The sequence below is a fragment of the Scomber japonicus genome, chromosome 23 (genome assembly GCF_027409825.1).
Source record: "Scomber japonicus isolate fScoJap1 chromosome 23, fScoJap1.pri, whole genome shotgun sequence".
Lineage (NCBI taxonomy): Eukaryota > Metazoa > Chordata > Actinopteri > Scombriformes > Scombridae > Scomber > Scomber japonicus.
In genome coordinates this window covers 2,869,205-2,884,687 of record NC_070600.1, presented here as the reverse complement: position 1 = coordinate 2,884,687, position 15,483 = coordinate 2,869,205, and the positions used below count along the sequence as shown (strand labels likewise).

Genomic DNA, 15,483 nt, shown 5'->3' with positions numbered 1-15,483 from the left:
GTAAATAAAAAAAGTACAAGTAATATGAGTAGTAGTGATTAGTTCTTTCCACCCCCGAAATATAAAACAACAATACAGCTCACCTCAGTTAGGCTACTAGAAAATGAAGTCCATCTGTCTGTCATCTTACTGTCATAAAGCTTGTCCTTAAATTCAAGCTCCAAGAAAAGAAAAGTCCTTTCTGTGTTGATATCAGAGCCAAGGCTCCCAGCTGATCCTGTCCCATTGTCCCTGGCAGGCTTCACTTTCTCCTCTTTCTGTCTGACTTTTGTTGTTGTGGGCAGTGATTTGGTTGCAGCGCTGCTTGTCCAGCTAGAGGTCTACAGAGTAGATTAAATGTTAGTGACATCTAGCTTGCCCAGCAGATGACCGGTCCGGTGAAAACAGCTCAGGCGATACAGCCTATATAGTTTTTTACAGCCAGTCTTTGAAATGGCTTTCCACAGTTATCTCTTTTGTGTTAATTCTTTTAAATAGTCGGTCTCCTCTGCCATAGCCGTGGACACAGTGATTTTATCAGTGCTGACACTATAAATCAAAACCTGATTGGTTAATTCACCTGTCACTTCCTACATAAACATACACTGCCATAGCCTTCTGTCCCGGTGATGAAGTCCTAACCAATAAGTGAGCAACACTAAACCCTTTTCTGCCCAGAGACAACAAACCAAAAAATCTAATTGGATAACTCTATTTTAATATTTTAAGAAAGTAACATTTTCATTTCTGAAGCAATTTTGATAGAAAATTAGGCCAAATTACAATTAGAAGATAATTATAATGAAATAATGAAAAAATTAGAGAAATTAAAATTTAACATTTCATATGTTGATATATGCTGTTATGTTTGGGCCTTCTCTGGAGGCCTAGAAGGCCCTGAGGGTTCCCCACTGATTTAAAGTCATGATGTTAATTCACAGTATATGTACAGGTCAAGTGTATTTTAAGTGTTAATAATTGTATGTTCTTTGATGTTAAAATGTTATAATATATATTTGTGTTGTTTATGACTGTATTGTGCTATAAGGTAATTTATCACGCATATTTAATAATTCCCAAAAAAGTTTGGACTGAAGTTATAATTGGTCATTGTAGTTTTTGACTGTGTACAACATGTAACGTACAACATATAGTCATCTGCAACATGCTTAATGTGTACGTTGACATAATGGGTAATAATGTATGTGTTACAGTCAGTGGCGGTTTTGCTACGGGCAATGTGGGCAACAGCCCAGGGCGCAATGTAATTGGGGGCGCACGAGCGCTCTCAAAAAAAAAGAAGAAAAAAAAAGTTGCGTCCTCAAAAAAAAAAAAAAAATCGCCAGTTTTCTAGACTAATACCGCTCATTTCCACATCAAGTTGGTGCAGTGGGCGATGAGGCACCCCTACTATCACATCAACTTGCTGCTGAGAGTCATGTATACAGGTTGTGTGTGTCAGAACAGAAGAAAAGGCAAAGGGGAGGGGGCGGGGGATCAACTTGCGACTGCAAGGCTGTGAGCAGGTTGTGAGTGAGTCTCACTCTCAGAGGAAAAGCAAGGGGGGGAGAGGGGCGGAGGATAGACTGACCTGTGATGATTATGATCCCAGGCCACACAACACAAACTGCTGCTTCCAAATAAATAGTAATACATTTATAAAATTAATACAGACCCGTTATAGCTACATGTAAGTTATTGGGTTATGTGAAAATGCAATAAATAAATAAATAAAATGCAAAAAAAAACGAACAAAAAAAGTTTTACATACTATATTTCATTTATTCACCTTATCTTTGTGTGGTGAAGGATTAGTTTTACATTGGTGTTAACATACTACATGTCATTTATTTATCTTAATTTATTTATTTATTTCAAAACTAGCCACGACCGCCACTGGTTACAGTTGTTTTCCCTGATTCCTGAGGACTTGTGAATATTTTGGTTTTTACAAGAAAGATGGATTTAGTTCAGTGGAACACGGGTCAAAACTAAAATACTTTGCATACTAAGTTGCCTAGGAACTTGGAACATGGTAAATCGTCCACTATATAGCGACTTTTTCCAGCTTGGTGTATTAGGCCCATAGACTGTATATTGCAGGGGGGCTGTGGTTGAGGAGATAGAGCTAGAGCTTCCACTATTTGGAAGATTGGTCGTTGAATTCCCGGCTCCTCCAGTCCACATATTCCATGTCCTTGGGCACGATACTGAACCCCAGCAGGTGAACCAACTGTAAATCTGTCAATCAATGCACACTTGGTGAACATCAAAACTAAAAGTCTTCAAATCTTATTAACAGAGCAATAATTTCCTAAATGACCACCAGCACACTCAGAGGGCCTGAATTTAGAGATTGAGGCCAAATGACATTTTGAAAAGAATGATTGACTTTGTATTTCTAGAGAGAAGTTGATGCTTTTTGAATGAGAGTCAGTCAGCATATAGCAGTCAGTCAGCATAGAGCAGTCAATCAGCATATAACAGTCAGTCAGCATATAGCAGTCAGTCAGCATAGAGCAGTCAGTCAGCATATAGCAGTCAGTGAGCATAGAGCAGTCAGTCAGCATATAGCAGTCAGTCAGCATATAGCAGTCAGTGAGCATAGAGCAGTCAGTGAGCATATAGCAGTCAGTCAGCATAGAGCAGTCAGTGAGCATAGAGCAGTCAGTCAGCATATAGCAGTCAGTCAGCATATAGCAGTCAGTGAGCATAGAGCAGTCAGTGAGCATATAGCAGTCAGTCAGCATAGAGCAGTCAGTCAGCATAGAGCAGTCAGTCAGCATAGAGCAGTCAGTCAGCATATAGCAGCTGCATTGGCTTCAACCTCAAGCTGTGGTAGTTGCACACATCCATTGACTCCAATCCTAACTAGGGTTGCAAAGGGGTGGAAAATTTCCGGTAAATTTCCATGGGAAGTTAAGCTGGGGAATTTTGGAAATATTCCAAATTGGAAACTTTCCATGGGAATTAAGGGAATTATGGGAATTTATGGGAATTTATGGCAACTGAGGGTAATTTAGTGGAAAGGTATCATCATTTGATTGATTAATTGGATAAAAAAAGTCCACCCCTTCATTAAAAATCAGAACATTATTTTAAGTTGACAATGAAAAAAAGTGCACAATGTCGCTTGATGTCCCTGAGCTGTTGAAGTTATATTAAATTATACAATTATTTATAATTTAATATGAAAAAAACAACTAAATGTTATTATTCTTAATGGTTTCCACACACAACTCTGAAAAAATACAACAATGTGTCTGTGAAGCTACACATCCCCGACAGGGACACATCCCTGAGGGGGATGTGTCCAATGTATCCTGGTGGAGATACAACTCATAATATACAAGATGTTTTTAAAACTATTTGTTATTGTTATTTACTTAGGTGCAAATGATATAACTAGTAACATCAAAGTTCCACTCCTGTCTGTTGAAGTGATATTTACTGTATAAATTGTGGTTTATTTGGTTTTGACCAGTTTTATTTTTTCCACCATAAGGCTAAATATAGCACTTACACATAAAAATATCCCTAAATATATTTTCATATAATGTCATCAAAACCACAGGCTCAAAAGTCTGGCTTCAAGTTGTTGTGTGCTCTGGGCTCAAAAGTGTGGTCTAGGATTGTAGAAATCATCTGTGCATGTGATGGAGGAATGCACAGTGCATGTAGCGGGCGTGGTCTCAGATAGCATAGATATTCAACTGTACTGCATGATATCTGGTTGTTTTAGTCAGGATTATGCTAAAATATTATTTTACACAACTATATTTAAGTTCCCTAATAAGAACATACCTTCAGTTTAGTAAATTCCTGGTTTATTCCCGTTAATTTCCGTTAATTCCCATTAATTCCCGTTAATTCCCATGGAAAGTTTGAAAATTCCCGGAATTTTGCAACCCTAATCCTAACACACCCAAAATGTTATGATGCTTTGAATGTCAATACCATTGGAGAACCAAGGGTGGGAGGACCACCTGTCTTATTTTTCCCACTGTCATTTCAGATGTAAAGGTTTTCTTTGGATGATATGACATCCTCAACATTTGTCAACACAAAAACATTAAAGTGTCCTTGATAATTCAACAATATGATAGGTTAAAGGAAAAGGATCTGGAACACAATATATGCACTTAAGATACAAATGTACTTTTGTTTCATAAGCTACACTACATTTATCTGTAATCATACAACACATGAGGATCCATGGGCATTATGTTAATTGAAACCACAGCAAGCAGTATGAATGATTTCACTTTCTTATTTATTATTATAAATATAAATTATCATGTTTTGCCTACATCATGGCCACTTCTCTACAATATTAGAAGTAATTATAACTGACAACCGTCACATTAACATACTCTCTATCACATTGTTTGGTTGAATTATCATGGACAGGACATCTGATCATTAAAAGTAATCTTGGGAACTGACAAAGGAATACTTGTGGATGGCTGGTCCTCCCACTCTCAGTTTTCCAATGGAATTGATGCTCAAAGTGTCTTCTAGTGCTGCAGGTGGTTTACCATTGGCATTGAGTCAGTATGTGATAACCTGGGAATGGAAATGAGTTGGCTTTCAGGTTTGTAATTGAAATATTTACAGCATGTTGTAAGTGAGATGATGTAATGTTACACTGATATGATGATGTTCTGACCTCTAAGGGGTAGCACAGTTAAATATGTATTTCTGTTCTCCAGTAATTTCTCACAGGGAAAATGTCATCACAGAGCAGTATGATGGACAGCCAGGTCTTCCAAGCGTTTTCTACATATGCCATAATTGTCATCCTGAAGATGATGCTAATGTCACCTTTGACCTCTTACTTTCGTCTGACCAGAAAGGTGCTTATTTAACCTAACTACTACATAACACTATTGAATGTAACTTCTTTCATTAAGAGAAACATTATGAGGAAGCTCTGACACTTACCTATGTTCTAATGTCTCATCAGGTGTTTGCAAACCTAGAAGACACCAAACTTGTTTCCTCCAAAGAAGACAAGAAACTGGTTTGTGTAGATCCTGATGTGGAGCGAGTCCGCAGGTATATTGTAACATTTATACAAACAAATATACCTTGTGTCTGTGTACTGCTATAGTTTATGTACTGCATATTGTTTGTTTGTTGTTTGCTTTTCTCCCAGTCTGAAAATCATAAACCCGCCCCTGCTGCTGTAGAGGTATAACTATTCAGCACACACTACTACTACTACTACAGTTAGCCAGTTAGCCAGTTAGCTGAACTGAAGAGCTCTCTCAATAAATGAAAAGTTGTTAAAGTCCGTGTAAAGTAAGAATAAATGTGTTCTGAGTTTGACATACCACAGAAAAGTGTGTTGTTTACCACCCTGCCAAATTTGAATGATTAAAATAATCACCAAATATATGAAATTATGCTTCAAAGTTGTGTAAAACTCGCTGTGGGAGTGTCCACCGCGTTCGCTGAAACCTCGCCCTCTACCAAGTGTCACCTGTCAATCAAAGTCACCACATCTACCAGAAACATGGACGCTACGTCTGAGAGCTTTCTGCTGCTAACTCGGCGGCTAGCTCGGCAGCTAACTGGCTAACTGTAGACTGTAGTAGTAGTAGTGTGCGCTGAATGTATGTACAGCAGGGGATTTTCAGACCAGCCCACTAAATCCTGAACACAGAAATGTTGAAACACAGTTTGTGAAGCCTAGCTCCACAATTCAAATCAAAATGGTTGAAATGCTTTTTACACCTTTTTTAGAAATACATTTATGACCTATTTAATGTGTTTAGAAGAAAATGTCTGAATTCATTCATAATGACCTGTTTTCTTGTGATTTCCTCTGCAAGGCCTCTAAAATAATTCAAATTAAACATTCACTTTTAGCTTGAAGTGCTCACAGTTCATTAAGAAATATATCCATGACTCATGGAATTCTGCCTACTATTATTATTTCTGTTTTCCAGATGTCACCTGAATGACTTGGAGAACATTATTCCCTTTGTGTTGGTTGGCCTGCTCTACTCTCTGACTGGACCTGAGCTTTCAGTTGCTCTGCTTCACTTCAGACTCTTTGCTGGCTGTCGTATCTTCCACACCATTGCCTACGTTGCTGCTCTGCCTCAGCCCAGCAGGGGTGGCTCCTGGATCCTGGGCATGCTGGTCACTTTCTCTATGGCTTACAGAGTGCTTAGTGCAGTACTCATACTTTAGAGATGATAATTGACCACCATCACACATAAAACAAAGTATACATACACATTCATTTGTGTTCTACTGCCATTTCTACACACTTTGCTTTGAAATCCATTCATTTTTTTCTAACTTTTAGTCTTCAGGTTCAGTCAGTCAGCCTTTGTATACAGTTTATAGCATTCTTTTACCCAAATTGCAACATGAATGCTTCAGTTTTACTAACAAAATAAATCCAAGTGAAGACATGTATACAACAGCAAGCTAATCAGCCAGCTGAGGTATTGTCACAGTTATGTTGTGGTGTGATCATCATCCAAGATCATTTCTATTACTGTATATTCCACATTTTACTGGTAACAAGCTCAAATATTTACATATATGAGTGTTATTGTTCAAATTTACAAGCAGTAATCACAGCTTGTTTATTGCCACTACAACCTAGATTAGTCTATAAATGACATTATATTTTACATCTTGCTCTGTCTTACATTTAAATAATACTATTGTCTTGAAACAAAGCAGTCTGAAGCAATACATACCAAACCCAATAACACAAAAACACTAGACAAAGAAAAAATCATGTGACTTGGATAAAAGTAAAAAGCTCATCTATTGAAAATTCATCATTCTAATACTTCATTGGGTTTTCAGTTTGAAAAGTATGATTACAAAGGTAAATTTCACCTTTCTGTTGCAATGATTACCTTGACTTTGAAGTAGAATCTGTCATGGCCACTTGAACTGAACTGTCTTGCCACAGGATTTCTTATCTTGGTTCTTATGTAGTCATGTCAGACTAAAGAACTGAAATTTACAAGAACAACATTATTGTAGAATCTGTCTTTTCATTTTTTTCTCAGAGACACAGTGAAAGCATGCATAGAGGTAATAATGAAGACATAAATATGGGGACAAAAATATGAGTAATGATCTGTGTGAAATTCATAAATAGATAATAATTATGATAATGATATAATAAAAATAAAATAATTGATTGAAAGTCATTACATCTAAATATTCAACAAAGCTTACACTCAGGTTTTACTTATTTATGATCTATTATTATCTATAATTATTAGAATCATTTCAGTAACTGTGCCATGATCTTACAGCAAATAACAATAATTCAAATTAACTTATTTCAAAGGAAGATTTTATTGTCTGGGCTCTAGTAGTACATACATATCTAAACAAATAATCATGACTGTAACAGGAAACTGTAACAGACACAAACATAGTAAGTATATTTTTAATAATAAGTAATATGTTTTAATTCACCATCTAAAAGTGCAGCACTTTGGAACTCTCCTCATGACCACATTTTTACAGAATGATTCAGATTGTGTTTGTGTCCACATCACAAATAAAAAAAGCATTTGATAGAATTTAAAATCACACATGAACAGTAGCTTGTGCTGTAAATCCAAACATGACTGACTGTGATATTCTGTATCTCTAAATAAAACCCATCCTGCTTCTTATCTTGTCTTATACCTCTGTCTTGATTTTTACCCCTGAAGAAAGATGAATTATTGTATATATAGCAAGTACTTTTATTAGTATTATCATCATATTGGAGATTGTGAAATGTATCTGCAGTATCATTTATGTTATGTCCTGTTGTGTATAATTTAATTTATTTGATGATGATGTCTTGCTGTTTTGGTAATTGCTTCCATTAAGTTTAATTCTCCACATTTGATTTACATTTTTTAATTATAACTAAGTAAAAATCAACATATGAAAGTTATTTTATCTTTATTTCTTATGATATTGTAATACATATTGTTCACTCTTCATTTCCTTAACTGACCTAAACAGATGAAATCATATTTTGATTACACTACCAGCTAATGAATGAATAATGTGTAATAATGTGCAGCCAGCTGATAAAACACAAAGAATAAGAACATGTGAGAAGAACCTCGGATTTTGGATATTGAAAGAGCTGCATCTGAAATCATAGTTGCATAGAAACTTCAGCACACATTATTTTACTCACTCATACATTCAAGAGGTATATTCATAAGAACATGTCTTCATATTTTGTTTGTACCAGATATGGAACAGAAGATATGTTTTATGAGTGGTGGCCAGTGCTCTCCTGTTAGCTGCTGTGTGCTGGAGCAGCAGGTTGAGGCTCAACACTTATCTGTAAGGCCAGTGACAGTGAGAGGGTTAACAGACTGATCTAGCTGTTCTTTTGTTTACCTTTGTACACGTAATTCATTAAAGATAAAGATACATTTATTGATCCCACAGTGGGGAAAATTCATTGCTACAACAGCTCAAAAAATAGTGATATAGAAAAGAAACAAGTGTATACAACAATAAAATTAAAAACTAAATAAAACGACCCTAAAATGCAATTATAACATATATATATATACATATATATATATATATATACATACATATATATATATATATATATATACACATATACATACATACATACACATATATATATATATATATATATATATATATATATATATATATATATATATATATATATATATATATACACATATACATACATACATACATATATATATATATATATATATATATATATATATATATACACATATACATACATACATATATATATATATATATATATATATATATATATATATATATATATATATATATATACATATATATATATATATATATATATATATACACATACATACATATATATATATATATATATACAGTACACATACACATATACATACATACACATACATACATATATATATATATATATATACATGTATATACACATACATACTGTACATACATACATACAACAATAACAATTAAACTAAATAAAAAGGACCTTAAAGTGCAATTATAACATATACAACAATAAAATTAAAATAATACTGATTATTTACATTACTGATGATTATTTATCAAACATTTCATTTTGTAACTATTTGTAAATAAGCACCACATTAAGTGCAAGATTCATTCCATCAAGATGAACCACAGGTATGAATTCCTGTGTGTGGCCGTCAAATGTTTGAAATTGTCCGTCAGATAGTCAGACACTAAATAGACTGGCCCTGTGGACTTATTTCACCCATGTCAACAGCTTCTTAACCCCATCATTTATTTATTATTCATATTTTCACTGAAATATTTATAATTCATATTTTCAATGCTGCAATACTGACTTAACAGTATAATACTCTTGTGCAATAATTCAACTGTGCAATTTCCTGGTGTATATTTATACTGCATTAATACTGTATATTTCAACTCATTTCTTATTTATACTATTCTTACATTTTACACATTTATATACCAATATCTAATATACCAATTTCTAAGCATTATTATTATACTTTTATATACGTTTATACATTATAATATGATGCACGTTTGGTTTTGTTTTGTTGTTGTTATTGTTTGTTTAACATATTTCCTTTTTTTCGCTTATTTTTCATTTTTCTTACCATTTATCTATATTTATATATTTATCTCTGTTTTATAATGTGACAAACTGTAACACGACACAATTTCCCTTTAGGAATCAATCAAGTATATCTGATTTTGATTCAGAAAAGTACATGTGACTGTGACTGGAAGCTTTTCTGTTTTCCACTAGAGGGAGGCATTTTAAAAGTCAACTGAATTGCTCCTAATTTAGACTCATTTATGGACCAGGTGCAGCTCATAAAAGTGCTTCAGCTAGAGCAATTAACTTCATTAGCTTTGCTGAAAACATTGCATATCCCACAATGCAGCTTTTATTTCATTTTCAGACCAAGTTGGGCTGCACAAACACTCTGAATATATCATATTTAAAACTTTGTGCTAAAACTAAATACATGGAACAGCAACAGCTTAACCCAATTTGCTAATGTTTTTTATACAGCATAAATGTCATCGTCAGATTCCTACTTATGTTTGTTGTTAGGAACCAAAGTACAAACTTGTTTAGATATGTCAGCTGTTGATATGATGAATGCCTCACACTGCACATGAAGGTGACTGGCGTCAAAACAGAGCAGTGAAACCCATGGGTGGGCACTGTAAATAGGCGGGTGAAATTACCATGAAGGCTGCTTTGGGCGGCTGTTCGTCTGCATTGTGTCCTGTCCCTGTATAAGTAGAGGAGTTTTATAGGAGCTAATTTGTTCAGGACCCTTGGCCCTCCAGGGTCTCTCATTCCTCAGACAAGCCAGGCATTTCACAGTTCTGGTGGAGGGGGAGGAACCCCCGACCGCCATGTATAACTAACTACCTCAGACACACCCAGGAGGCCTTACTCATACTGCATAAGGTGCATGCTGGACTGTGCAACATTATGTCATATTAATAACATTATATTCTTATACTACTGTTTTGCATTAAAATATTATTTTTTGGCAATTATGCCTGGATTATCTTTTTCTAAAAAACCTATTTGTAAGAATATTGAGTTTATTTGCAAAATAGTTTCAGGATATTCTGTCAACATCCACTGGTAGCAATTAGAATATGACTGAGAATTAAACTACTAAACTAAACCACTTGATTAAGATTAAGGAAAGATGGAGGTTATAGTTTAGAGATATTTCCTAAGAAGAATTGGGTCCACAAGGTAAAGTGTGATGTACATTTTATCAGAGGGTCCACACACCACCTTAAATATATCCTGCAGACACACAATGCAGTGTGTTGTCCATGTTTGTTTATCAGAGCTCTTCTACTAACTTTTAATTTACACTGCTCTATATGATCTTCACTCTGCATGCATGGACAAATGTAAACTTGAAGGCAGTGTTGAGAATATATACATGAATTCATCCTGTCTGTTAAAATCATCTTATCAAATATGTTTTGTAGGATTCCTAGATTATGTTTTCTTATTAACAAAATCAAGAGTACAAGATTTGTTGTGGTGCTTGTGTTGCAGTGGAAGAGAGGCTACTGTGCACAACATGTTAATACTAGCATGTACTGGCTGAACTTCACTGCTCATGTGATTAACATGGCCTTCCAGTATTTTCATGCATACACAAAAAAGGAAAATCATAAAAAGCTTGATTTTTTATGATTTTCCTTTTTTCTGTATGCATGTTTTGATCTGTCTCCAAGTTGGAATACGTTCTATTGAACTGGTGGATTTTGGCTTTACTCAAGCAAAGTGTCTTCTCTACTGGGATTTATTAATTTAGATTATTCCTACCTGCTATTCTGGGATCCCTCTCTTCTGGAGAATCATTGCCTCGTCCTCCAGCCTGCTGGCTCAGGTGTGCTACAAATATGATACAATATATTTTATTGTCCCCATAGGAAAATCTTTCTTGGCTTTTGTGTCCATGAATTTAACAAATGTCATACAGCTGGTTTACATGAGTGACAAGTGACACATGCTAGGATTAAGTGCCATTTGTAAAAACTTTAAAGTCTGTGTAAAGTAAGAATAAATATGTGTTCTGAGTTTGACATACCACAGAAAAGTGTGTTGTTAACCACCCTGCCAAATTTGAATGATTTGAAAAATCGACAAATATATGAAATTAGGCTTCAAAGTTGTGTAAAAATCAGCCTTTTTCTCTGCTCCCAAATGCTGTGGGAGTCCCCGCCGAGTTTGCTGAATCCCCGCCCCCTACCAAGTGTCACCTGTCAATCAAAGTCACCACCTCTACCAGGAACATGGACGCTACGTTTGAGAGCTTTCTGCTGCTAACTTGGCTGCTAGCTCGGCGGCTAACTCAGCTGCTAGCTCGGCGGCTAACTCAGCTAACTGGCTAACTGTAGTAGTAGTAGTGTGTGCTGAATGTATTTATACCTCTACAGCAGCAGGGGCGGGTTTATGATTTTCAGACCCACACCCAAATCCTGAACACAAATCTTGAAACACAGTTTGTGAAGCCTAGCTCCACAATTCAAATCTAAATGTTTGAAATGCTTTTTACACCTTTTTTAGAAATACATTTATGACCTATTTAATATGTTTAGAAATGTCTGAATTCACTTTACACAGTCTTTAAAAACAACACTTAGGGCCCCATCTTGCACTCGGTGCACAGTGGATGTCGGACACAACGCATGTGTCTTTGTTAGTTTCAGACCAATTTTCTCACCCTGCGTCCACATTGTCAGACTTGTACCAGTCTGTTTTCTGTGGGAGTGTTGGTCTCAACATGAGGTGAGGTCTGGTTCATTGGTGGCGCGTTGTTATTTTAAGGCAGAGGAAAGCAATTGTGCTACTGACAAAAAAAACCAAACACCTCTGAAGTCACTGGCGCATATTTCACTGTTATTTTAAGGACGCATTATCAAGATTTTAATAGGCCAATAATATTTATCAGATTTAATTAAATGCAAAAATAACAGATGAAACCTTGGAGAGTTCCACTGCGGACAATCCAACAGTTTTTGAACAATATTTCAATATTTAACACATGATGTTAAGATGAGATGACATGGATCAGGTTTACATACTTTCAACAATTAAAACCCGGCTGAGTTTACCTGTTACTACATGACTGAACAAAACCTTTTTAAAGAGAACAAGAAAATAAAATAAATGAGCTAATAAAAACAAAGCACCATAATGTCTGTGTGGTGCAGCTGCATGCACAGTGATGTGAAAATGTGAAAATATGCAGCACAGAGCCACTTCACTGCCACTTAGTGATTTTATCAATAAGACAGGCTGAACAAATGTGGTTAAAACATCTGTATTAATCTGTTAATGAATGTGTGTGATTTCTGTGTCTGTTATCCACAGCTGTTTATACTGTAGGACTGATATGCTGTGCAGCCTCTGAGATGCTGCACAGAGCACAGTGTCATTACACACATTCCTCACTGTTTATTAAATCAGCTGATGACACCAGACTGCTGCAGTATAACCACACACACCTCTACACTCATCAGACTGGTTGGTTATACAGTATCTCCATATTCTTCCTTTATATGAATTAAATGTGAGGTTAGCAGTTCATCAGCCAACTTTCTTTTCAGCAAAAGTAACTTATCTTTTATTCTTGAAACGCATTGCAGGTGACAGCGCTCCTGACTTTTAAAGGGAATGGGGGATGACACTCTGATTGGTTTACACGCCTATGATTATTAAGGAGACTTAAGTCTTTTGGACCATACTCCCTGGTGCATTGACCATTGACCATTTTTCCGCCGTTAAAATAGCAAAAGTGGCTACACGCCACTCGCTATAGATCATTAAAATATGGCCCATTGTATGACTTTAAAACAGCATTGCACAACTTTAAAATCACATATTGGACACCTGTCCATTCTAATAAAGTCCATTTGGGGACTATGATCTTTTAGGCTCATACTATGTCCTCACTCTTTAACTAGTTCAGGGAAGAGTTTTTAAAACCAATAACTTGCCACCTGGGTACTCTGAATTGTCTGCCAGAGGGCAGAGTGAAAGCAGTATATAATGGATGGATTGTGCAGAATTGGACAATCCATCCATTATATGCTGCTCAAATATAGATTGAAGGGACTAGTATTCTTTGTTACCTATTACCATAATCATGATCTTAACATGACGGGCAAGTGTAGATTTTAACCGTACTGAGATGTTACCATAGCATGTCTGTATCTCAATCAATCAATCAATCAATCAATCAATCAATCTTTATTTGTATAGCGCCAAATCACAACAGAGTTATCTCAAGGCACTTTACACATAGAGCAGGTTCTAAACCGAACTCTTCAGGTTTTAACTTTAAAGAGACCCAACATTCCCACATGAGCAACAGTGGCAAGATAGGGCTCCAACACTGCCTAGTAGAACAGAAATGTAAATTACTGGTCAACCCCATGGACTGTGAGCATTCTCAAAAAGTACAACCTCTGCTGTAGTCACACCAATGAACAAAAGAGAGGTAGGATGATGTATAATTGTCTCTGTACAATAAACTAAGTATAGCAGTGTCATCAGGGAATTTAAGTATGTAGTTATCCAGGTGTATGCTCACACACTCATTTGTATAGAGTGTGAAATGCACTGGAGAGCTCACACAACCTTGGGGACAGAGAAAGTGTTGTTGGCCATTACATGCTAGATAAAATTTATCAGAAAAAAAAGGTACCATTTAATAATAAAAGCGATGACACTCATCTGTTTCATTGTCTGAATCAATAGATCAATAGAGTATCAATAGGCTGAAGGGTGTTAACACCTAAAATCAACAAAAAACAGGTGTATGTAAGCTTTGGTATTTTCCAAATGCTTATGATGCTTACGATGATCAAATGCTAGGGGACCATCTGAGTAAAGAAACCGTGTATTTTTCAAAGAATTTCATCAAAATTAAAATGAGCTATTAGTGTATAGTCATCCCTGTCTTTTGGAAAGGGTGTGAGTCCAGTGACTGTTTTATAAATAGGGCAACATGCTGATGTCAACTCCTCTGCAGAAGTGCTCAGCTGAAAAGCAGGGACGCCATCTTTGTTTATAGACTTTTTGGTGAATATTCACTTTTTGGTGAATATCCCAGTTCATGCACATGAAGCATCATTTTAACCCATGCTATCTTCTGACCACACAGTCACTGTTTTAACCTGTGGTTTTCTGCGGTTAAACAGTCTTGTGTGTTGGTATGATATGTACTGTGATGTAGTTGAGTTTGCCAGAGGTGGTTTGGGTTTAGCTGTCTAAGCGTTTTAACATTAATATCTATATATACCATGAATATCTTATTGTTTCTTGTTTTAAATGCAACATATTGATCAAACCAGGAGGGTGGGTTAGGGTTAGGGTTAGGGTTAAAGTCTGTGTAAAGTAAGAATAAATATGTGCTCCAAATTTGAATGATTAAAAAAATCGCTAAATATATTAAATTAGGCTTCAAAGTTGTGTAATAAACAGCCTCTTTCTCTGCTCCCAAACGCTGTGGGCATGCCCGCCGAGTTCACTGAAACCCCACCCCCTACCAAGTGTCAATCAAAGTCACCACCTCTACCAGAAACATGGACTGAGAGCTGAGAGCTTTCTGCTGCTAACTCTGCTGCTAACCCAGGGGCTAGCGCAACTAACTGGCTAACTGTAGACTGTAGTAGTAGTAGTGTGTGCTGAATGTATTTATACCTCTACAGCAGCAGGGGCGGGTTTATGCTAATCACTGCCACGTTACGTAACGCAGCAGTGATTTTCAGACCTGTCCACTAAATCCTGAACACAGAAATCTTGAAACACAGTTTGTGAAGCCTAGCTCCACAATTCAAATCTAAATGGTTGAAATGCTTTTAATGTGTTTAGAAGAAAATGTCTGAATTCACTTTACACAGTCTTTAAGGATGAGAATAGCAGAATACCAGAATGAAAGCTGCCCT

The 15,483-nt window shown here is 35.9% G+C and overlaps 1 protein-coding gene across 2 annotated transcripts in view; it reads left to right on the top strand.

Moving 5' to 3' along the window:
* The window catches only part of mgst1.1 (microsomal glutathione S-transferase 1.1), a 229,974-nt gene extending 223,725 nt beyond the window's left edge, over positions 1-6,249 (top strand). For both annotated transcript variants that reach the window (XM_053313898.1, XM_053313899.1), the window contains exons 2-4: positions 4,692-4,835; positions 4,946-5,037; positions 5,934-6,249. In XM_053313898.1, coding sequence (XP_053169873.1) covers positions 4,710-4,835; positions 4,946-5,037; positions 5,934-6,180 — 465 coding nt within the window. In that variant the 5' untranslated portion in view covers positions 4,692-4,709 and the 3' untranslated portion in view covers positions 6,181-6,249. The remainder of the gene's footprint in view (positions 1-4,691; positions 4,836-4,945; positions 5,038-5,933) is intronic.
* Positions 6,250-15,483: the final 9,234 nt, after the last annotated feature.